Below are 19,626 nucleotides of genomic sequence, written 5' to 3'. Positions count from 1 at the left end.
TGTGTTCCACGGAGCTTAGGAACTCTCGGCAGGAGGAACCTGTATCGGCTGGGCGCAGTTTCCACGGCTCAACCGCGCTTAGCCCAACGGAAGTGGAGGAGCCAGAGCTCTTGCGGGAAGCAAGTTGAATCACCCAGGCGACGGGAGGGTCGCGAAGCAACGCCCTTTCCGCCGGAAGTGGGTTTCAGAGCCTCCACGTGCAGACCCTCCCACCTCCCGGCCAAGTAACCGCCGCTCGGCTGCTGCCATGGAGCCCGCGGGCCTGGAACAGATCCTGCGGGAGCTGTTGCTGCCGGACACCGAGCGCATCCGCCGGGTACAGGGCAGGCGGGGCCGGACCGGGGCGATTGGGAGGTTGCGGGGAAAACCCGACTCTGACCCCCAGCCTCCCTCAGGCCACCGAGCAGCTTCAGACCGCCCTTCGGGACCCCGCCGCACTACCCGCGCTCTGCGACCTACTGGCCTCGGCGACCGATCCCCAGGTGAGGCCCCTCCCCTTCCCACTGAGCTCTCCACAGTACGCCACTGGTCAGGGCCCTGCTCCTGCCCAGACCCTCACGTGCCTGCTTCCTCGTCCCAGATCCGCCAGTTCGCAGCCGTGCTGACCCGCAGACGACTCAACACCCGCTGGCGAAGGCTGGCGGCGGAGCAACGGGAGAGGTGGGCGGGGCGGGGCGGGGCGAGAGGCGGGACCCGGCCGGGATGGGCGGGCAGAGGACCAAACACCTGCCTGCCCCTGTGTTCCAGCCTCAAGTCCCTGGTCCTGACGACCCTCCAGAGAGAGACAGAGTAAGTTCCCCCCGACCGACCCACCTCCTCCCGGAGCCTAACTGGCTCCAGGCTGATACCCACTCTGGGTTTCTGCCCTCTCTTTTCAACTCCAGGCTGGGAGTTGGGGGGCAGGGACTTCAGTTTTAGTCCAAGGGTAGAGCAAGGATTCTAAAGGTGTGTTGAAGACGGAAGTTCTTGAGAATGTGCTGTGATGTTCTGCTGAAGAATGGAACTGAAATTCAGTATGAATGAGGTCAAGCTCACCAGATTATACACCCACCATGCTGTTGATTTCCCCCTGAGCCTCTTGTCTTATGTGTCCCAACCTGGCTAAGACCCTGCGTCTCCACCTGGAAGTTTCTCTCTTGGCAACCTATGGAAGCAGGGCCAGCATGTGCAGGGGAGGGTATTGGAGGATGATTGGGGGTTGGGGAATCTCTCCTGTTCACAGGCACATTGTGAGCCTTAGCCTGGCCCAGCTCTCAGCCACTATTTTTCGGAAGGAAGGCCTGGAGGCCTGGCCTCAACTCATGCAGCTGCTTCAGCACAGTACCCACAGTCCCCACATCCCCGAGAGAGAGGTACTGTCACATGGCTGGCAGGAGGGAGGGACTAAGAGGCTGGATAGACCACATACGTTTTTCCCTCTCATCCCTACTCCTGGACAGATGGGGCTTATGCTGCTAAGTATAGTGGTGACCTCCCGGCCTGAGGCCTTCCGACCCCATCACCGGGAGCTTCTTCGGCTTCTGAATGAGACCCTTGGTGAGGTGGGCTCTCCTGGGCTTCTCTTCTACTCTCTGCGCACTCTGACCACCATGGCCCCTTATCTCGGCACTGATGATGTGGTGAGATGTGGGCCCTCACCTTCCCTGGCCCCCTATCGTCAAGCCTTTGTGTCCTTACCCTTGCAGGACACAGAGCTACTTTAGATTCTTTCTCTGCCTTTTGTCCTTCCTAACAATTGAGAGGGGAGACTGGGTGGCTGTACCTGGGCTGCTCCTGTGTCCAGATTTCAAGGACGCTGCCAGCTTCTGGGCCTGAGACTAGGCTGCATCATGTTCTCTGTGACTCAAGTCATCCTTTGTCCTCCAGCTTCTAGCACGGATGTTAGTGCCCAAGCTCATCACGGCCGTGCAGACTCTGATCTCTGTAGATGAGGTGAGGACATTTGGGCAGGACCTCTGTTGGAAGGGAAGAGCAGGAAGGAGCATCCAGCCTGGTCCACTGAATAATAGTATGGTAACCCTATGACTTGTCTTTCTGTGTGGCAGGCAAAGGCCTGTAAGGCCCTGGAGGCCCTGGATGAATTGCTGGAGTCAGAGATGCCTATCATCACCTCCCACCTCTCTGAGATCCTCACATTCTGCCTTGAGGTGAGCCTGGGGTGGGCGTGGCCCCTGCTGCTTGTTCTGGATTTTTTTTTTGCCTGTTTCTGATTCACCTTAGTCTCTGGACAGGTGGCTGGAAACATGGCTCTGGGTGATGCAGTACGTGTACGTATTCTCTGCAGCCTCACTTTTTTGGTCAAAGTCAAGAGCAAGGTGAGTGAGTGCTCTCTGCCACCTCCATCCCTCATCTTACTCTTGGTTTGTTTTTTGTTTTTACAGTCTTCAAGTATCTAAAGTACCATAGCTAAGATGCTTAAGACTTGGTCTGTCCTCATCCTGGCTCCGACTGGGAGATCTGGAATCTCCTGCTGGACCCTTTTCTGGCCTGGAAGGCTAGAATTTTTAATGTGAGTCCATCTGGGGAGCAGATTCTCAGGAACACCTTTCCACCCTCCCTTTCAAGGCCTTACTGAAGAATCGTCTCCTGCCCTCCTTGCTGCACACCCTTTTCCCCATTATGGCTGCCGAGCCCCCCTTGGGCCAGCTGGATCCTGAGGACCAGGATTCAGAGGAGGAAGAACTGGAGACTGGGCTGGTGGGAGAGACACCCAAGCACTTTGCTGTACAGGTGGGATATGAGACAAAGGGGGGGGGGGCAGGGTGTTAGGTGACTGGGGGAGGTTGGGGACCAGAGATAGGGTCCAGCAAAGTTTCCCTATCATTTTGTAGGTTGTGGAGATGTTGGCACTACATTTGCCCCCTGAGAAGCTCTTTACCCCGCTGGTAAGTGTGGCTCCATTCTTCTGGTGCCCCAGTGCCCCTAGTCCCCCAAGGTGGAGGATATTTGGGCCCTTATGGGTGTGGAGGGCCTGTTGCCACAAGAATGGGCAGGCTTTGCTGGGGTTTCAAGAGAATGTCCTGTGCTCCCCTAGATGCCCATGCTGGAAGAGGCCTTGCGGAGTGAGAACCCATACCAGCGCAAGGCTGGGCTCCTGGTACTGGCTGTGCTGTCTGATGGAGCTAGCGACCACATCAGGCAGAGGTGTTTATTTCCGTCTTACAGTGAGGGTAGACCATGGGAAGGAGGACCACATGGCCCATGGTAGTCCTCGCCTGTGCTTGTCACTCATGCCTAATTATCAATAATGTTTACCCTTTAATCTCAGAAGTATTCTGATTTGAAAGATAAATTAAATTGCTATCCCAGCTATAGGGACCAGGGGGTGGTACCTACCATCTGATGATGGAAAAAGCCTTGGTTTTCCCAGCGGAAACAGGAGAACAGCTCATCCTAGGTCTCTCGGTTCCTGACCCTCAGAATATGTTCTCTTGTCCTGCCTCATCCAGACTGCTGCCTCCACTACTGCAGATTGTGTGCAAGGGCCTGGAGGACCCATCACAAGTTGTGCGTAATGCTGCGCTGTTTGCCCTGGGCCAGTTCTCAGATAACCTACAGGTCAGCGGGGCTGCATGTGGGTAGCTACCCGTCCCAGGGACCATCTTCATGTCTCTGCCATTGGCACTTAGGTATAGTATGTGCCCTGCGGTTGAGCTGACTCAGGGCTCGCTCTCTCCCACAGCCTCAAATCAGCAGCTATTCACAGGAGGTGATGCCACTGCTCCTTGCCTACCTGAAGTCAGTGTCTCCTGGGCATGCACACCATCTAGCCAGGGCCTGCTATGCCCTTGAGAATTTCGTGGAGAACCTAGGTAGTGATGGCAGTTGGGGGTGCGAGGTAGGGGACAAAGCTATAGCTTTGGCTGAAGTGGGGCAGGATATGCCACTCCTAGAACTGCTGCCTATGGTGGGAGAAGGGTGTAGCAGAGCTACAAGGAGTGTCAGCCTAGAACCAGTTAGACCCTCAGAAGGGGAGACCTGGTTTGGTTGTGAGAGGGGTGCCCTTTCCTACAGGGCCAAAAGTGCAGCCCTACCTTCCGGAGCTTATGGAATGTATGCTGCAGCCTCTGAGGAACCCCAGCAGCCCCCGGGCCAAGGAGCTGGCTGTGAGCGCCCTGGGGGCCATTGGTGAGGAGAGGGAGGCAGGAGATAGGGTGCGGGGTTCACCCAGAAAGCCTGTAGCAGTTGGTTCCAGCACCCCCCACATCCCACACCTGATTCTGTCCTTCAGCCACGGCTGCCCAGGCCTCCCTGTTGCCCTACTTCCCCACCGTCATGGAGCATCTGCGGGACTTCCTGATGATAGGCCATGAGGACCTTCAGCCTTTGCGGATCCAGAGCCTGGGTAAGGAAGGGGCTCCCAGGCAGGGTTCCCAGTGCCAGGGAAGGGCCGGTGCTCACTTGCTGTTCACAGAGATCTCCCCAGGGCAGCCCAGGTGTCTTCCTGCTCGTTGAAGAAGGCATTCTCGTTGTATCTAAGAGTAGGTGGGATTTCTGAATTACCTCCAACTGCCACCTTTGGTCCCAGGCCTTGGCCCTGCATTCCTCTGTCCAGCTCCAAATCCTAGTGCTAACCAAGTCTTTGCCCCCACAGAGACACTGGGGGTGCTGGCACGAGCAGTGGGGGAGCCCATGAGGCCCCTGGCTGAGGAATGCTGCCACCTGGGGCTGGGCCTATGTTACCAGGTAGACGACCCTGACTTGCGGCGCTGCACGTGAGTGAACCCTCATTTGTCCCCACTCCAGACCTCAGTCCTCTGGTTCTGGACCATAGGTTTCCCCTGGCTCCTCCATCCTGTCTGGCTGTAGTAGGCAGGACTGTACAGCTTCCACCTGCCTCCACCAGGTACAGCCTGTTTGCAGCCTTATCGGGGCTGATGGGTGAGGGCCTGGCACCCTACCTGCCACAAATCACCCAACTCATGCTGTTGTCACTGCGTTCCACTGAGGGCATTGTGGTGAGCAGAATGGGAGGGCTAGGCGGTTGGGGAAGGCCAGCCCAGGGGTGAGACTTATCTCCTTAAACCAGCTGAGCCCAAATCCCTGCTGTGCCTCCTCTGTCCAGCCTCAGTACGACAGCAGCAGCTCCTTTCTTCTGTTTGATGATGAGAGTGATGGAGAGGAAGAGGAAGAACTCATGGATGAGGACGAGGAGGAGGAGGATGACTCAGAGATCTCAGGGTGCGGAGGGGTGCTATTATAGGAATCCTAGCTTTGGACAAGGGGCCAGTGCCAGACCTATTCCTGCTGGTGCCTGATCGCTGCTAACTCCCTACCTTACTCTAGGTACATTCTGGAAAATGCCTTTTTTGATGAGAAGGAAGACACCTGTGCTGCCCTGGGGGAGATCTCTGTGAACACCAGGTGAGTATCGGCCCTTCCCTGGCACTGGGTTCCCTGACACGGGGTACCCTGCCTGGGAGCCTCTTCCCCATGGCCATGTGTCTGTTCACAGTGTGGCCTTCCTTCCCTACATGGAGAGTGTCTTTGAAGAAGTATTCAAACATCTGAAGGTGAGTGGACAGTGGGTGAGGTGGGTGGACACTGAGTTAGGGGCCCTGTGTTCCCCCTGCACAGAGCAGGCACATTCTACTCCTCCTCATCCTGCAGTGCCCTCACCTGAATGTGCGAAAGGCAGCTCATGAGGCTCTGGGACAGTTCTGCTGTGCACTGCACAAGACCTCTCAAAGCTGCCCCTCAGAACCCAGTACTGCTGGTGAGAAGGGTGCCAGGGCCAGGCTGGGGCCTCTGGAACCAGAGGTTGGGGGGTAGAGGGGCAGGGCCTGACCAGGACTTCAGCCATTCATGTCCTTAGCTCTGCAGGTCATCCTGGCCCAGGTGGTACCATCCTACATGCAGGCAGTATACAAGGAGCGGGAGCGCCAAGTGGTGATGGCCGTGCTGGAGGCCCTGACTGGGGTGCTGCGCAGCTGTGGGACCCTCACATTGCAGCCCCCGGGGCGCCTCGCTGAGCTCTGCAACATGCTGAAGGCTGTGCTGCAGAGGAAGGTGAGCAAGGCAGGTGGGCTGCAGGATGAAGAGGTGGCCCAGCCCCAGGTGGGGATGATCAGAGGCTACAAGTCTAGCTCCCCATGCCCTTACCCAGTGGAGAGGGGAAGGGGCAAGAGAGCTCAGGCTGAGCTGAGCTACTTCCTACAGACAGCCTGTCAGGACACGGAGGAGGAGGAGGAGGACGAGGACCAGGTGAGAGCTATGGATGCAAACTGTGAGACCAGGTAATTTGTCTGGTAGTCTCCAAAGGGCAGGGTGGACAGTGCACTTGGGCTTGGCCTAGGGGAGCCAGGGCTACTAAAAGATTGGTAATAGTTCTGAATGATACAACCCCGCTCCCACTCAGGCAGTGGGGGTTCAAGGAAGGCTTCCTGGAGGTGGGGATTTAGGGTGGGCTTGGATTGATAGGTGAGAGTAGGAGGGCCAAGAAAAAAAGCTGGGCTACAAACAAGCCCAGCCTGGGAGGGGCCAGTCCTTTCACAGGGACCACCTTCAGCAGTGGAGGAGCATGGTGGGAGGTGCCACAGTCACAGAGCTGGCCCTGGTGCTCCAGCCCTGACCTGGCCCCACAGGCTGAATACGATGCCATGTTGCTAGAGTACGCTGGTGAGGCCATTCCTGCCCTGGCAGCTGCAGCAGGAGGAGACACTTTTGCCCCCTTCTTTGCTGGGTTCTTGCCATTATTGCTCTGCAAGATGGTGAGTGCTCTACCCTCTGGCTTCAAACCCCATTCTGCCCAGCGCCCCCATTCTGTCCCAGTCCCAGGCTGATGTGCACTCCTCCCATCAGAAACAGGGGTGCACAGTGGCAGAGAAGTCCTTTGCAGTGGGGACGCTGGCGGAGTCCATTCAGGGCCTGGGTGCTGCCTCAGCCCAGTTTGTGTCCCGCCTGCTTCCCGTGCTGCTGAGCGCCGCCCGGGAGACAGACCCCGAAGTGCGGAGCAATGCCATCTTTGGGCTGGGCGTGTTGGCTGAGCATGGGGGCCGCCCTGCCCAGGAGTATCCTCAGCTTACAGAAGTGACTGGGGTGGGATTGGGAGAGTGTCCCTGGGCTTGGGGATGAGAGAGTGCCTTTTCCTTGACCATGGATCAGATACTTCTCCAAGCTGTTGGGGCTCCTCCTACCCCTCCTGGCACGGGAGCGCCATGATCGTGTCCATGACAACATTTGTGGGGCACTGGCCCGCCTACTGATGGCCAGTCCCACAAGGAAACCAGAGCCCCAGGTGAGGGATAGGGGCATTGGGCAGTGGTAGGAAGCTGAGGAGGGTGCAGGGCAAGAGACCAGAGCCATCTGTCTGTCCAGGTGCTGGCTGCTCTGCTGCACGCCCTGCCACTGAAGGAGGACTTGGAGGAGTGGGTCACCATAGGACACTTCTTCAGCTTCCTGTACCAGAACAGCCCTGACCAGGTAACCCCAGTGCTGGAGCCCTCAGGGGACCTTAATGATCCCTTCTCCGTGATAGGCAGAGTTGGCCTCAGTTGTAGGTGATGCAGAGTGGTGGTTTAAGCTGCCCTTTGACACTCCCTATTCTGCTTTCTCATTGATCTGCAAGGATTGATAGCCAGGCCTATCATGTAAGTGGAAGTGCTATTCCTGCTCTGAGAGCAGAGCTACTTCTCAGCGATAGGCAGAGTTGGCCTGCAACAACATACTCTCACCACATAGCATTTTTCCTCAGGGAGCCTCCCTCTTCTGGTTTGATCCATTAGTCACAACCTGACTAGGCTGGTTTCCTAGAACAGGGCTCTTTCAGGCTATGCTTCATGGAGCTTGGGTACCAGTCTGGGCCACCTCACCATCCATTCCAGTCAGAACAGCTTTGCTTTCTGTTGAGATTTGACTGCACCAAATAGATAGGTTTGGACTGATGTCCTAGTATTCCTGTCTTTCACCTTTGTGTGTACCTTTAGAAATTACTGTGTTGGTGGAGCTCCTGGGTGTTTGGGCTTTTGATTTTGAGGTCATGATTTCAATCATCTTTAATCACAATCCCCTAATCCTCTCCACTCCCCACCCCTAAAATTATCATCATTGTATTTCATGGGTCCTTCTCATGTTTTACAATTATCTTGGATTCTTGTGAATTAGTGTCAGGCTCCAGCAGCCTTGGTGGGAGGAGACTGTCTCCCTGGCCCCTACCACCCACACCAGTCCTAGGGCTTAGGGGTGTAGCTGCCCAAGTTGGTCCTTTTTCCACAGGTTGTAGATGTGGCTCCTGAGCTTCTACGCATCTGCAGCCTCATTCAGGCTGACGACAAGATCCCACCAGGTGAGGGTGGCCTTCATGGGCAGGGCAGGGGGAGGCAAGAAGCAGCAAGGCTCAGAGGGTCTGGGGCATCTAGGGGTTGGGGGCCAGTCCTCCCTGGATCTCTCTCTTCACCCCACCCAGACACCAAGGCCGCACTGCTGCTGCTCCTGACGTTCTTGGCTGAACAGCACACCGACAGCTTCCATTCAGCACTGGGCTCACTGCCTGGCGACAAGGCTCAGGAGCTCCAGGCCATCCTGGGCCTCACCTAGACTGTGGGCTGCAGCTGGGCCAGAGAGAACAGCCTGCCTGGGCCCCAAGACTACCTCTCAGCCCAGTTCCACCTCATGCCTTACCAGATTCTGGGGTCCCAGCCCTGCTTACTGTATGCCTTATGTAGCTGTCCCTGGGGCTGGATCTGCTATGCTATGGGACAACACAAATTGACCTGTGACAACATAATATAATAAAGGCAGTTCATTTTCTGCTTAAACAGTAGCTCTGCTCTGAGAGCATGAGGAATAGAGGTGACTTCCAGAAAGGAGATAGGCAGGGTGTCTAGTAAGTAAGGCAAGACAGGATTTAACATAGCTGGTTTCTTGGCAGCTTCTAAATTGGCTCTAACCACAGTGGAATCGGGGCCCTGGCTGGATCAGGAGGCGCCCGTATGGCTTCTCTTGTTCCATGCGAAAGATCTGCTGGGCTGCGAGCACTGTCAAGGCAGAAAGAGGGAGCTGGTCAGGGGGAATCCCTACAGTGGCCTCTGGCCAGTGTGTCCACACACATGTGCCCACTCTCACCCAGGAGCAGGTAGAAGACCCGGGCAGCCATCCTGCGAGGGCTAAGAGGTGACACCAGGCTGCTGAAATCTGGCTTCCTGTTGGCCTGCAGCTCCAGTGCCACTGCCCTGTAGGGGTCAAGAACAGTTAGCTAAGGCCCCCACCAGGCCCACCCAGTCGAGGCAGCCCCTCCCTGGTACCTGTACACAGCCTCAAGTGAGAGCAGCTCTGCCTCCGGAGGCAGCTCCAAAGGCATCTCCATGGGCACCTCAGGGAGTTCGGGCACCACAGGCAATACAGGGGGCTCTGGCTGCTCCGCCTCAGCCCAGGCCCTAGGAGAACATGCGAGTCAGGTGGAGCAGGGAAGTAGCAGCTGTGATTGATGGTGACCAGAGGCATGCCCATCCTAGCCACTACCCTACGTGGCCAGGGCTGTGCCTGAGCTCACCAGGCCTAGCTGCTTACCACCGCTCTTCTGGGGGGATGAGGCTGATGTGAGACTTCTCCTCCTCAGCTGCTTCTATGGAGAGCTCTGTTGAGGGAGGGAAGGTCCTGATTCAGTCTGCTTGGATCTGAGCAGCTGGGGCCTTGGGGCCACCTGGGTGAATTGGATGTCAGAGCTGTGCAGTGACTTGTTACAAGCACCCAGGAGGGAGAACTGAAGAGAACCAATCTATGCTATGTTAAATACTCCCTCTGACAAAAACTCAGCAGTTGAGATACCAGTTTCCTGGGACAATGGTTAGGGTGGTGGTCTTCACCGCCCCTTCTTCAGGTGCTTACCTGAAGACAGCATAAGGGGCCCACTGGGCTCTTGGGCTTCCCTCGGGACCTGGGGGTAAAAGAAAGAGAATTAAGACCCCAAACATCACAGAAGCACTTGGGGCAGAAGTGAAACAGTCCCCGCCTTGGAACAGCTTTGGCTCTGGGACAGGACACCGAGCCCGATGCCATTGGCTCACATGGGCAGAAGGCAGCCTGCTGGAGTTTAAGCAAAGCAGGTCCTTCAGGAAGGAGTGAGGGCACAATTACCTCAATATCACTCAGGGTTTCCATTTTTCTCCTTTCCTCCTCAGCTGCTGCCTCCCTCTCAGCAGCCTCTTCAGGCTCCAGGGGTAGCATTCGTCTGAGTGCTTTTGGGGGTGGCTGGGCACAGCGGGTCCAGAAAGCCAGCAGTTCTGGGGGTAGCCAGCCAGCTGGGTAGGGACAAGGTGGTAGCAGGGACAGGGTTTGAGGCATAAGGAACACCAAGAACGAGGATCCCACATGCCAACTCCCATCACTCTTACAGTAAGTTGGGGTTCGAAACAGCTCTGTGGGGCTTCTGATGGTCCTCTCAGGGGGTTGCACCATTGGCTGCGTGATAGGGAAGGTCAGAGCCCAGTTAAGAGTGAGTCACTCCACACTGCCCCTTCTCTACTTCTGCAATGCCTTGTGTCAGTGCTTCTGGCCTTCCAACTTCCAGGTTCATGCCCCTGCCTGCTGTGCTCATTGCTAAAAGTAGGATTTTTTTTTTTAAATATATTTTATTAATTTTTTACAGAGAGGAAGAGAGAGGAGAGGGATAGAGAGCTAGAAACATCGATGAGAGAGAAACATCGATCAGCTGCCTCCTGCACACCCCCTACTGGGGGTGTGCCCGCAACCAAGGTACATGCCCTTGACCGGAATCGAACCTGGGACCTTTCAGTCCGCAGGCCGACGCTCTATCCACTGAGCCAAACCGGTTTCGGCAAAAGTAGGATTTTTAACTGGTGCCGACAGATATGCTGGGCAGGGTCACTAAAGGAGTATGGGGAGTTGTGTTATGTGCAGACCCCAATGCATGCACTTAAGGGGATGTTCCCAATGCCTCCCCAAGAGTTTACAAGGCCCAGCATGTACCTACCCCAGGCCCTCCCTGTCTCCATCCCCTGCAAGGTCCGGGCTGCACTCACACACTCCCAGCAGTGAGCTCTGGTTTGCAGTTGTTTCTGGAAATTCTCCCTGGAGATCTGAGTCTCCTTGTCCCAGAACAATAACTGGCGGCGGCGACTGCGGCGGCGGCGAGCAGGTGGGGAGGCTGGGGGCCTCCTCTGCAAAGTGGGGAAGGGAGGTGGGGGCAAAGCTATTAATTATTCATTTTTTTGACATCCTGGTGGAACTGCAAACAGGCCCCCGAGGTATCCTAGGAAAGGACTTGGGTGGGCACTCCAGAAGCATGTGCAGCTCCTCCCTTTCAGCTGGTAAAATTGTGGTATAGGTAGGGCCACCTTTTACTAATTTGCACAAAGGATTTTTTAATTGATTTCAGAGAGGGAGAGAGATAGAAACATGAATGATAAGAATCATTGATAGGCTGCCTCCTACATACCTGCTACTGGGGATCAAGCCTGCAACCAGGGTATGTGCCCTTGACTAGAATGGGACCTGGGATCCTTCAGTCTCCAGGCTGACACGCTATCCACTGAGCCAAACCAGCTAGGGCTGCACAAAGGTTTTTGTAGGCTACCAGTAGCCTGGGGCTTGGGGAAGCTGATTATGGGTGAGGAGGGTGAAGAGAAGGCTTAGAAGGACTACTACTCACCTCTGGGCTGAGTGGGGCTGGGAGATGCAGCTCCTGCGGTGGCGGGGGCGTCACCTCTGCAACAACATGCTAGGTCCTGGCTCTGCCCCATACCCTCTGCCCTCACAGCCACCCAGGCAAGAAGCTAGAGGGCCTTGCCTTTAGCAAGTGGGAATACAGGGCCCCTGTCTGCAACAGCTGGGCAGGTGCCCCCAGGAAGGATCTAGGCATGATGGCTACTCACCAGCAAGCAGGGCCTCAGGCTCCCAGACTGCTGGCTTCACCTCCTCTGGGGCCAGGACCTGGCCTGGAAGTGGCTCTGCAGCCTCTTCCACCCTGATGGAAAATGGGCAAGAGCGATGAGAACACTCCTCCCAGCACTGACCCCCTACTTGGCTCAGGGGTTCCTGCCCTTACTGTGGAAGAGCTAGAGGTGAGAGTGGGGGAACTGTAGTTTCCACTTCTGGGGCTCGAGGTTCCTCCTTGGACACTGCAGGGAGAGAGAGGATCAGAGCACAGAAGGGATGAGATAGCACTGCCCAAGCCCAGCTTGCCCATGCCCAGGGCCTGACTGTCCAGCACCAGGCACGTCCCACACTGCTGGACAGGCCTGCCTTGTTCCTCTAACAAGATAGCTTCATCTTCCTCAGCAATGAGCAGGTCCAAGTCTCGACGGCTAACCTCTGGGAGGTCTCGTTCACCCTGTTGTGAGAGGAAGAACAAGGAGAGGGAACTCAATTCCATTTCTGAAAAAAGAAAGTGGATCCAGGAGAGCGAGTCTAAGAAGCATGCCACAGGGCAGGGTCGAGGTAGCCCAATGGGCACTCAAGTGCCAGGGGCAGAGAGAGGGGAAATGGAGACAGAGAAGGCAGGACTCTGGGCAGAGAGAAGTAGATGCAAGGAGGGCTGGGCTCAGAAGCAGGACTCAGGCCTCAGGCTCTGTATGTCTGAGGACAACTCACATCGATCTGTAGCATGCGTATGGGTTCTGCTTCCTGGAGGGTGATGGCCTCCGGAGACAGCACAGTGACCAGGGTCCTGTCTGAAGGGGCAGAGAAGTCACACCGGCCACTCTGCTTCCTTCCAAGTTCTCATACCCATGTGAGGCAAAAGCATGGACTCATGAGTCAAGTCAACCTGAGTTCCAGTCAGGCCCAGGCTAGTCACTGGCCATTTGACCTTGGATAAGTTACTTAACCACTATGGGCTTCACTTTTCTCATCTGTAAAATGGGGATAAGAATTCTGATCTCATAGAACTGGCTCTTTTTAAAAATATGTATTTTTAAAATTGATTTCAGGGTGGAAGAAGCAGCAGAGCTACTTCCAGATCAGGTCCTGGCCCCAGAGATAGAAACATCAATGATGAGAATCATTGATCTGCTACCTCCTGCACTCCCCCGCCCCCGCCCCGTACCCTCACCCCCGCCCCCACTGGTGATCAATCCTGCAACCCAGGCATATGCCCTGACTGGGAATTGAACCATGACCTCCTGGTTCATAGGTCAATGCTCAACCATGAGCCACACTGGCCGGACTTTTTTTAAAAAAAAGTATTTTTAATCCTCACCCAAGGATATGTTTTTGTGGTTTTTTTTATAGAGAGAGTGGGGGAGAGAGGAAGGCAGGGAGGGTAAGAGGGAGGGAGGGAGGGAGGGAGGGAGGGAGGGAGGGAGGGAGGGAGGGAGGGAGGGAGGGAGGAAGAAACATCGATTGGCTTCCTCCTGTATGTGACCCGACCAGGGACAGAATCCACAACCTTTTGATGTATAGAACCATGCTCTAACCAAATGAGCCACCCGGCCAGGGCCAGGGCCTGGCTCTTAAGAGAAGCTCAAAGATGGTTATTTCTTAAGCTGTTAGAGCTTCTATGCCTCTCACCAGAAAGAAGTCCTTCTCTGCTCACCTGGCTTCCCAGGCTCTATAGGGACTTCAGGAGGGGTCTCCTCAGGTACTCTCTCTGGGGTCACAGCCTCCAAAAGGTGTCGAATCTTTGGAGAGGGATTGGAGACAAAATATAGGGGTCAGCTTCAACCCCCCGTTTTCCCAGTTTCACAATCTTATTCACACAATGGACAATAATACCTTTAATGCCTAATTCTTGTATTAGCATGCAGTGAACCCACTCGCCATCTCGTTTCCTTTCCTCCCGTTCCTGCCCACATGATCCCCGTTCCCCCCACCAGTTACTTAGCCTTTGTCAATTAATCTGTGCTAGAAGCACTGCACCCTTATATCAAGTTGTGGGGGACAGAAGGGAAAAAAAGGGTTCTTGATCTTAAGGAGCATATGGTCTAGAAGACAAGTTTGTATCTGACCCTAGCAAGGGTCAACACAAAGGATAAAACAAGGCTGAGTTCCAGAACAACATTTGGTTCTGGCTGGGAGTGGGATAGAAGCTTCATGGAAAAGGGTAGCATCTGAGTGAGGTCTATAAGAATCTGTAGGATTTGACTAGTAAAGAACAGGGGTAACCATTATGGACTTAAGCAAAGAACTGAATGTGGCATCTTTGGGACCAGGGGCCAGACTGGTGTGTTGGGAGACAAAAATGCCCAGAGAATGAGCTGAGATGTCTGGGGATGGCTAGCTCTGCACCAGGGCACAGAGCCCTAAATGCTAGTATTCTGTTTGCAGTGGGGAATCACTGAAGATGTCTTTAAAAGAAGGGAATAACATTGCCTAAGTTGCAGGGGGTGTTAGGAATAAATGGAGGACACGGGTAGTGAAACATAGTGCCGAGGGACAATGAAGGCCTGGATTAGGGCCTCAGCAGTGGGGACAGTATGGAGATGAGCGGGGATAAGAGCTGCCTCTAGGTTGGTCTTGAGTAAGTGGAGCAGGCTTGTCTCCTGTGGGGCAGAGCTGTGGCAGCTCCCTTCCCCCTAACCCCAGTGTCAGACTGGTCCAGGAATAACACTCCCCATCTGTACTGTCAACTGGGAGAATGAGCCCCACCTGAGGTATATCGAAGGGGCTGGGAAGTCTGGGATCCACAGACATCATCCCAAAAAAGGGGTCCGGAGCATCTTCCAGGGTTTCCATCATGGCCAGGCAGTTAGGAAGCAGCAGGCTGGGTCTGAGAGAAAATGTGGCTATCAAGGACTGAGGCTGAGATGGGCTAAGGCCAAGCAGTGAGGTTCCCCACCAAAGGCTGCTGGGTGGTCTCAGTCCCAGAGGACACTCACAGTTCAGTCTCCACCATATCTATTCGGATCTGCAACCGGGCACGGTGCAGGCGCTCCAGGATGTGCTGGATGTCCTCTGTGGGCAGGGAGGGCAAGGTAGAGAGCCAGCCTAGCTGAGGGCCACTCAGCTCTGCCCCACTTTCGGGCAGCCTTCCCAGCCTTACCTACGAGGTACTGGCATTGTTGTGAGTAGACCCGGATCACCCCAATCTGGAGCTGGGCTGAGAGATAGAGGGAGAAGCGGGGGCGGGGCAGGCCGGGCTGCGAGGGCTGCACTTGTACCAGCACATAACTGAGGATTTCCTCGCTGGGGAAACAACGTGCCCTGGTCACCGCTGTGCCTGCCCTAAGAACCAGTCCCACAACTTTGCCCACCCCTAACCAACACCAGTACCAGGTCACCCCTCTCTTTTCTGGGCCTTACCAGGTCTTCACCACATTCACCTTCAGGTATTCACGCTTTACCAACCGGCTGCCACGTGTTGCTGCCAACCTGGACAGAGTGGGAGTGGGGATGGAGGGGGCTGTCAGGTGGGGATCCCAGGGCGGCCCTTACAGCTGCCACCTCCCCCAACGTCACCCCCCACCCCCCCGCCGCCCCCGGCCCAGCCGCTTTTACCAGATAGTGGAAAAGCAGCCCGTGTGGCGCTGAAGCACATTGGGATAGTAGAACATCGTCCCTCTGGGGTTTCACCTTCTCGTCTTCACCGCTCCTCCGTTTGTCTCTCGATCCAAATTCTTTAGGGCACAGTATTTCCCAGCACCGTCAGAAAGAAATAAGGATTTGGACAGGTGGGGCAGCAGATGGACCCATACGCCAAATAAAGGAACCGATAAACACGTGATGGATAAACGATTAAGGGGACAGATACAAGGAAACGCAGACTAGATACACAGGGATGCTCCCTTCGTCAGCCCTGAAGGGTTCGCACGCCACATGGTGCTTCGAACTTACTGGAGCAGGTCGGGGATGCAGAGCTCCTGAGAAACGGCTGCTCCCGGCAGAGATGCCGGGCTCTGGGGCCTTTGCTCTCAACTCGGGCAGCAACAATCTCAACCGGGTCGCCCTCCCGCGGGCCTAGGTCGCGCCGCAGGAACACGCGCTCGGTTGCTCCGCCCACCTCTCCGCACCAGAAGAGGGTGGTCCCCAGAGCAGCCAATAGGAATGGGTCGGCGTGGTTGAGCTCCTTCCAGGGCGCCCAGCTGCCTGCTGAGGTCGAGGCGACAGCCCTCCCTTCTCCTCCCCCCACCCTCCAGGCAGAAACGAACCAATTGGCAGAACCTGCGAGGTGCCCGACCATTGTGAGGTGTCCTGACCAATGGGCTCTCGTTCTCTTCTCTAGTAACAAGGGTTCCCCGGAGGTGCTTTTCGCCGACCAATGAGAGGAGAGTAAATCTCAGACTCTCCTGCATCCAGCCTGGTAACAAGGGTATTTCAACCAGAAAGGTGCTGCCTGGGGCTACAGCCTTGGCCGTGTTCCTAGGCTGACCTGCAGTTAGACCTTGCCCCCTCCCCGCAAAAATCCCACCAGGCAGCAATTGATTGGTCCGTCTTTGTGCCAATCGTGAGCTGGCAGGTAGAAATGGTGTGAGGTGACCTGGGAGTCACCACAGGTTGATGGGGGGAAAACTCAGATCTCAAAGGAAGTAATGAGAGGACTTGCTGGGTCATTTCCTAAACTTGAACAGTTTAACTTGTGGGCATGCCTGATCTGGCTGTTTTCCAGTTGTAAATGTTCTCCTGGCTGGAACTGACCTTTAGCTTTGTTGGATGCAGGATACACTCTCAGCACCCAAAAGCCATTTGTCTCAAACAATTCTTCGTGTAAAATTGTTATTTTCTAGTTACAAATATCCCTTGTCTCCATGCCTCCTGCCTTTGCACATCCATTTCTTTAATCTAGATCCGTGGTCGGCAAACTGCGGCTCGCGAGCCACATGCGGCTCTTTGGCCCCTTGAGTGTGGCTCTTCCACAAAATACCACAGCCTGGGAGAGTCTATTTTGAAGAAGTGGCGTTAGAAGAAGTTTAAGTTTAAAAAATTTGGCTCTCAAAAGAAATTTCAATCATTGTACTGTTGATATTTGGCTCTGTTGACTAATGAGTTTGCCGACCACTGGTCTAGATAGATGACCTTCCCAGCCTCCACTCGAGGCCTCTTTATGACTCAGCTCCTATTGCAGCCCAGCTGACCCTATTTTATTTTGCTCTTTTTTTTTTTTAATATATTTTATTGATTTTTTACAGAGAGGAAGAGGAATAGAGAGTCAGAAACATCGATGAGAGAGAAACATCGATCAGCTGCCTCCTGCACACCCCCACTGGGGATGTGCCCGCAACCAAGGCACATGCCCCCGACCGGGATCGAACCTGGGACCTTCAGTCCGCAAGCCAACGCTCTATCCACTGAGCCAAACCGGTTTCGGCTTATTTTGCTCTTTCAATCTGGGAGCTCTGAGATTGGGGTCTTGTGTTTTCAATTAGTGCCCAGAACCTAGTTCAATAAATACCTGCCAAATGACTGTGCAGTTGCCCTAAACCAGTGGTTGGCAAACTGCAGCTCGTGAGCCACATGCGGCTCGCGAGCTGCGGTTTGCCGCTGTTGACTAATGAGTTTGCCGACCACTGCCCTAAACTTACAACCACAGAATGTCAAGGCTAAAAGGGATTTCAAAATCTAAGCCAAACCTTGTCTTTACAAATGAGACAATGGAGGCCAATACAGACTTTCTCCAGACCACACACTCCTTGGTCACAGCCTGGTTAGGGACTTTGCTCTCTTTCAGTGTTCCCAATCCCTATTTAACTGTGTTCAGCTAAATTGGCTTATATAAGACTAGAGGCCCGATGCACGAAGATTTGTGCAAGAATGGGCCTTCCTTCCTCTGGCTGCCGGCACCACCTTCGCTCTGGACCAGAGCCACCTTCCTGCCTTTGCTCCGGCCCGGAGCCACCTTTCTGCCTTTCCACACTGCCCAGAGGCCTGTGGCTGGGGCGCCTGCGTCGTCGCCATGGCAACGACACAGGCGTCCTGCCCTGCCCCTGGCCGCTCGGTGCCTGCATATGCAAATTAACCCACCATCTTTGTTGGGTTAATTTGCATACTCACTCCTGATTGGCTGATGGGTGTTGCAAAGGTACGGTCAATTTGCATCTTTCTCTTTTATTAGTGTAGATCAGCCGTGGGCAAACTACGGCCCGCGGGCTGTTCTATCCGGTTCTCTTGCTCTCCCCTCCGCTCCTTTACTTTGAATTTATATTAGTTCACACAAACACTCCATCCATGCTTTTGTTCCGGCCCTCTGGTCCAGTTTAAGAACCCATTGTGGCCCTCAAGTCAAAAAGTTTGCCCACCCCTGGTGTAGATACTTACAATTGTTTCAGTCATTACATAAACTGTCAATGTTTACAAGTGTTCACATTGGGGCACAAAGATGATAAAATAGAGATGCCTTCCCTTAAGGTGCTTAGAGCCTAGTTTAGGAGATAATTTGTTCACCCATTCATTCATTCATTCATTCCACAAGTATTTATGCCGTATTTTATTTTTTTACTAGAGGCCTGGTGCATGAGAATTCATGCACTGGGCGGGGGGGTCCCTCAGCCCGGCCTGCCCCCTCTCACAGGCTGGGAGCCCTCAGGGGTGGGAGGTTACACCCCATCACAACCTCTGCTGCTACCACTTGCTGGCAGCGCAAGCCTCGGCCAGTCCTGGTTACCTGAGCCTCGGGCAGCCCTGAGCAGCTGGGCAGCTGCCATCCGAGGCTTGCATGCCCCTCGGGCTGGCCCTGGGTGGCTGGGCAGCCAACATCTGAGGCTTGCCTGTGCCTCAGACCAGCTCTGGGTGTCTGGAGGGCTAAGGAGACTGCGGGGCTGAGGGGACTGGGCGCCACCATCTTGTGGCTGTGGGCGCCGCCATCTTTGAGTGAGTGGCATTCAATTAGCATGTTCCCTCCTTATTGGCTGTGGGCGCTGCCATCTTTGAGGGCGGGGCAGTCAATTAGCATATCCCTCCTTATTGGCTGTGGGTGCCATCTTTGTGCCGGTGTGAGGGTCAATTAGCATATTCCCTCTTTATTAGATAGGGTATTTTTATTGACTGCAGAGAGGAAGGGAGAGGGAGATAGAAACATCAATGAGAGAGCGTCATTGATTGGTTGCCTCCTGCATGACCCACTGGGGACTGAGCCCACAACCCAGGCATGTGCCCTGACCGAAAATCGAACCATGACTTCCTCCTGGTTCATAGGTTGATGCTCAACATCTGAGCCATGCCGCCTGGGCACAACAAGTGCCTACAATGTGCCAGGTGCTCCTTTAGGTACTGGGAATATAGCAATGAACAGAACAAGTCCCTGTTCTCAAAGAGTAAGGAAGGAGAGGAGCTAGGCAAGCTGACATATAGAAATATGTGAAGTGGTCAGTACTATGAAGAAGAATGAGACAGCATATGAGAATATAGAGTGCCATTTAGGTGGGTGCTCAGGGAAGAGAGGAGGCAAGTCATGTGCCTACCTGAAGGAAGAGTATTTTAGACAAAAGAACCAGCAAGTGTAAAGGTCCAGGGCAGAAGTGTGTTTGGTGGGTTCAGGGAACCTGGAGCAAAGTGACTGAGGCAGAGAATGGCGAGGGGTGAGGTTAGAGAGGAGAGCGGCCACATCACAAGGACTGTGGAGGCCATGGTAAGGGTTTGGGCTTTTAACCTGAGTTGAGAGCCGATGGAGGGTTTTGAACAGAGGAGTAACATAACCAGACTTTTGTGTTGAGAACAGGCTGAGGGTGGACAAGAGTAAAAGTAGGAAAGAAGATGTGGAAGGAAACCAGAAGAAGTGTATGAGATAATGGTGACTTG

The 19,626-nt window shown here is 54.6% G+C and overlaps 2 protein-coding genes across 10 annotated transcripts; one reads left to right on the top strand and one right to left on the bottom strand.

Annotated features, from left to right (window-relative positions):
- Window positions 1–93: 93 nt before the first annotated feature.
- Window positions 94–8,760, top strand: IPO4 (importin 4). 4 transcript variants are annotated; one of them, XM_080663361.1, is made up of 30 exons: window positions 94–316; window positions 396–482; window positions 581–660; window positions 748–789; window positions 1,223–1,352; window positions 1,440–1,619; window positions 1,867–1,932; window positions 2,046–2,147; window positions 2,232–2,315; window positions 2,566–2,730; window positions 2,832–2,885; window positions 3,035–3,144; window positions 3,450–3,558; window positions 3,683–3,812; window positions 4,015–4,128; window positions 4,232–4,345; window positions 4,595–4,715; window positions 4,847–4,958; window positions 5,066–5,181; window positions 5,287–5,364; window positions 5,456–5,513; window positions 5,611–5,716; window positions 5,816–6,009; window positions 6,160–6,204; window positions 6,585–6,710; window positions 6,802–7,010; window positions 7,105–7,237; window positions 7,318–7,422; window positions 8,215–8,284; window positions 8,405–8,760. In XM_080663361.1, exons 1-30 carry the CDS (start codon window positions 248–250, stop codon window positions 8,533–8,535), a joined length of 3,240 nt encoding a protein of 1,079 aa, XP_080519487.1. In that variant the 5' UTR covers window positions 94–247; the 3' UTR covers window positions 8,536–8,760. The 4 variants fall into 4 exon arrangements, 2 of the variants coding, with proteins under 2 accessions (XP_080519487.1, XP_080519486.1); XR_013960310.1 differs by having other exon boundaries at window positions 113–316; window positions 6,610–6,710; window positions 6,808–7,010; XM_080663360.1 differs by having other exon boundaries at window positions 113–316; window positions 6,808–7,010.
- REC8 (REC8 meiotic recombination protein) lies at window positions 8,726–17,001 on the bottom strand. Of its 6 annotated transcripts, XM_080663657.1 has the most exons (20): window positions 15,730–16,018; window positions 15,394–15,512; window positions 15,199–15,267; window positions 14,939–15,081; window positions 14,775–14,850; window positions 14,545–14,665; window positions 13,493–13,577; window positions 12,550–12,629; window positions 12,202–12,289; window positions 12,005–12,077; window positions 11,832–11,923; window positions 11,609–11,664; window positions 10,980–11,117; window positions 10,332–10,398; window positions 10,075–10,238; window positions 9,826–9,874; window positions 9,508–9,574; window positions 9,243–9,374; window positions 9,064–9,170; window positions 8,726–8,975 (listed from the first exon to the last, which is right to left on the bottom strand). In XM_080663657.1, exons 2-20 carry the CDS (start codon window positions 15,447–15,449, stop codon window positions 8,884–8,886), a joined length of 1,755 nt encoding a protein of 584 aa, XP_080519783.1. In that variant the 5' UTR covers window positions 15,450–15,512; window positions 15,730–16,018; the 3' UTR covers window positions 8,726–8,883. The 6 variants fall into 6 exon arrangements, with proteins under 6 accessions (XP_080519783.1, XP_080519786.1, XP_080519784.1 ...); XM_080663660.1 differs by having other exon boundaries at window positions 12,160–12,289; window positions 15,394–17,001; XM_080663658.1 differs by having other exon boundaries at window positions 15,394–17,001.
- Between the last annotated feature and the right edge of the window lie 2,625 nt (window positions 17,002–19,626).

This window comes from Plecotus auritus (genome assembly GCF_963455305.1).
Source record: "Plecotus auritus genome assembly, chromosome: 1".
In the NCBI taxonomy this organism is placed as follows: domain Eukaryota; kingdom Metazoa; phylum Chordata; class Mammalia; order Chiroptera; family Vespertilionidae; genus Plecotus; species Plecotus auritus.
This window is presented reverse-complemented; position numbering and strand designations above follow the sequence as displayed.

Bases quoted from the DNA above. Each gene is read 5' to 3' on its own strand.
- IPO4 (XM_080663361.1), top strand. From the start codon at position 248: ATGGAGCCCGCGGGCCTGGAACAGATCCTGCGGGAGCTGTTGCTGCCG. The intron at 2,148-2,231 runs GTGAGCCTGGGG...GTCTCTGGACAG, and splicing joins TCCTCACATTCTGCCTTGAG to GTGGCTGGAAACATGGCTCT. The intron at 5,182-5,286 runs GTGCGGAGGGGT...ACCTTACTCTAG, and splicing joins GATGACTCAGAGATCTCAGG to GTACATTCTGGAAAATGCCT.
- REC8 (XM_080663655.1), bottom strand. From the start codon at position 15,449: ATGTTCTACTATCCCAATGTGCTTCAGCGCCACACGGGCTGCTTTTCC. The intron at 15,082-15,198 runs GTAAGGCCCAGA...TTGTTTCCCCAG, and splicing joins GTGAATGTGGTGAAGACCTG to CGAGGAAATCCTCAGTTATG. The intron at 14,851-14,938 runs GTAAGGCTGGGA...CCCTGCCCACAG, and splicing joins ACAATGCCAGTACCTCGTAG to AGGACATCCAGCACATCCTG.